The 3,073-nt window shown below is 37.1% G+C and overlaps 1 protein-coding gene across 1 annotated transcript; it reads right to left on the reverse strand.

Annotated features, from left to right (window-relative positions):
* Positions 1-1,673: 1,673 nt before the first annotated feature.
* LOC116380099 (dynein light chain roadblock-type 1-like) lies at positions 1,674-2,675 on the reverse strand (the record flags this gene model as incomplete). The annotated part of the gene is made up of 2 exons (XM_031842061.1): positions 1,674-2,267; positions 2,492-2,675. Coding segments are annotated over 2 exons (228 nt in total), but the record flags the coding sequence as incomplete, so codon positions are not given.
* Between the last annotated feature and the right edge of the window lie 398 nt (positions 2,676-3,073).

The raw sequence follows: 3,073 nt of genomic DNA on the forward strand, positions 1-3,073 counted from the left end.
ATCCGCTGGATTTAAAGGGGCCGTTCACCAGCTAGTCTCTGAGCGTCTGTGTTACACCTTTATTAACACTGTCACTTTAATTACGCTAGTTTGACCATTGAAGCTATAAAATAACGTTTATGTATTTCATATTTAAGCAATTCAGCGCTTTAAAAAAATATGAACACATTGAAATATACAAACATGTACTCACATAATGGTACAGAAAAATAAGAACATTAATTTAAATAACGTGAAATTATAATAATAATGACAATAATCATAACAATGAGTATATTAATAATTAGTATACAGGAATGTACTTTAATATTATATCATAATAATAATATAAAAACATACATTATATTAAGGAGTTGACTGCAGTTTTACAGTTTTATTATTATTATATCATAAATATCTAGTGAAATTGGTGGTTTACTTTTTATGTATATTTATCATTATCCGTGCCTTTTGAGAACCCTTTAAAAAAATAAATATGATTGTTATTATGTTTAAAATGTATATTTTTACACTCGATTTAGATGTTATTAGTTTAACACAGTATTTGATGTTTCATTGAAGTCCAACAAGTAGCTGAATGTATACAATAGTAGAATAAATGCAAGATTCTGGTTCATTATTGCAAAAAATACATTTGTTGTCAACATCTGAGAATTTAGAGAAATACATATTTGTTGGATATATATTTAGTAAAATATTAATGTAGACTTTATTCTTATTGGACCTTCAGTGCCGAGTCATTTACTGACGGGAAATGATGCAAGACTTCTGCCCAGTTGTCAAATCTGGTTTGTTTTTGTAAAATAACGCTGATGCTGCGTTTGTTTTTACAGCTGAACACACTTGAAACACCATGTTTTTTCTCATTTTATGGGAATTGTTTTTACAATAGATATAGTGTCCATATTTCATAATATTGTTATGTGTGTGTTGTGAATGTTTCTATTTGTTTCTTGACTTCATATTCTCATATTATGTACGGAGTGTTTCAGCCTCTTTTAGCTCCTTGTTTTGGTTTAACAGCCCAGGAATGAGGCTAAAAACGTGCAAATGATGCTAATGTTGCTCTTTGTCTGCTAAATGTGAATAAGCAACTGTTGGCTAACACTCATCAAAACCACGTTATACGGTGATAACATGCACAAATGTATTATGAGACAATGGGGCCCCCAGAGACACAGTTTTGGTCATTTTTAATCTCTTTTGGTCATGATTTTGCATCTCTTTGGTGTCATTTTCCATTTCTTTTCAGACATTTTGAGTCTCTTCATAGTTGTTTTGCACCTCTGTTGCTGTTTTATCTCTTTTTAGACATTTAGCATCAAGTTGTAGTGGGTTGTGTGTCTCTATGGTAGTTCTGCGTCTCTTTCCATCTCCTTGTAGTTGCTTTGCTTTTGGCATCTCGTTGTGACTTCCCAATAAGAAATATTAGCAGTAACTGTAAACAGAAGCTCAGGTCCAGGGGCCTCTAACCTGTAGCTGAGTTCTCCTGCTCAGAGTTGTGCCGCAACAACTACATGTACCAGAATGCATTGCGTGCATGCTTCTAACGCAGAAGATCCCCGACCATAATGCTCCACACACCTCTCTCCACTGAGCTTGATTTAAGTGTCAAACTAATAATATAAATATAAATATCAGCATAATGTAAATAAAGTACACGACAACACAAGAACATTTAGAGTTTTTTAATTTCTTAAAAATAACCATCAGAATCTTGACGCAGCAGAGAGAAGTGTTCGTATGTAAATACTGAACTTCAACATCTTTTGCCAACAAAACAATAAATAATCTCAAGTTTTCCTTTTTAAAGTAGAACTGAGAATCATCCTCTAACTTAAAGATGAGCTCTGGTTTCTCTCTCGTGTACACTGTGTACTTTACAGCCGTGTCTAGTTTTACGGTATTTTAACTAGTGTGTACTTCTCACTGTGTGCTAAAATACCTGTGAAATAAACACAGCGACATGAAGTACAGTTAGAGAGACGACGCCCAGCTGGAATGCTAAAACATGGAAAAAGAAATGTGCCTGTCGCCTGGTTCACACGTCTCCATTTAATTTCATCCACCAATCAGATCGTGTCGTTACTTCCTGGTACACAGCAGGAGCATAAGGAGCTTCTGGTAAACGGGTTCGTTTGACTTTAGAGAGACAGAGACGATGTTTTTAAATATGAAAGAGAGACAAAGAGAGTGATGAGTCGAGCTGAAGCTCCTCCTCCTTCAGTCCGATGGATTCTGAATGACGATCAAGAAATAGTCTTTATCTGAGAGGAAAAGAGGCAAAAATTAAATTCGATACACTCAAAGGTTTAATGGTCGCTGCTGCTTGTTGGGACAGAAAAGTTCAATATAACATTTGTTCATCCACATATTTGTCTTTCTGAGTAATGTGACGCCCGTATATGTTGCATTATATTTCAGATTTTTGCTCATTAACTGTAGAGGTGGTGATTTCGGTCCTCCTGTCCTCATGTTCAGGTGTTCTCACCTGGAGCGATCATGATCTCGTTCTTCTTGGAGCGGATGCGGAGGAAGGTGAGGTCGTTCTGGGGGTCGATGTCTCGTATGGTGCTCCTCGCCTTCATCACCAGCTGGTGGATCAGACCCGCGTACTGCACCGTGCTGGGGTTGTCCAGAGTCGTCTTCACGGGGATCCCTGAGAGGAACGAGGGTCATTTACATATTATTGTAAGATAACCGGATATTATAGACTTATTGATTTACAAAGAAGGTAAACAGCAGATCAATTAATCGTGATTATGATTAGGAAAGAGAAAAAGACAAAACGAGAGACGCACCAAGAAAAAGTGGTGAATGAACGGTTGAGATGAATCGTTCCTGATCGCTACAGTTATTAATGCTGGTTAACCGTCATTAATGGGTGGTGTCGTAGCTGGTTAACCATCATTAACGGGTGGTGTCGTAGCTGGTTAACCATCATTAACGGGTGGTGTCGTAGCTGGTTAACCATCATTAATGGCTGGTGTCGTAGCTGGTTAACCATCATTAACGGGTGGTGTCGAAGCTGGTTAACCGTCATTAACGGGTGGTGTCATAGCTGGTTAACCGT

The sequence above is a fragment of the Anarrhichthys ocellatus genome, unplaced genomic scaffold, assembly GCF_004355925.1.
Source record: "Anarrhichthys ocellatus isolate YVR2014 unplaced genomic scaffold, GSC_Weel_1.0 scaffold6111, whole genome shotgun sequence".
Lineage (NCBI taxonomy): Eukaryota > Metazoa > Chordata > Actinopteri > Perciformes > Anarhichadidae > Anarrhichthys > Anarrhichthys ocellatus.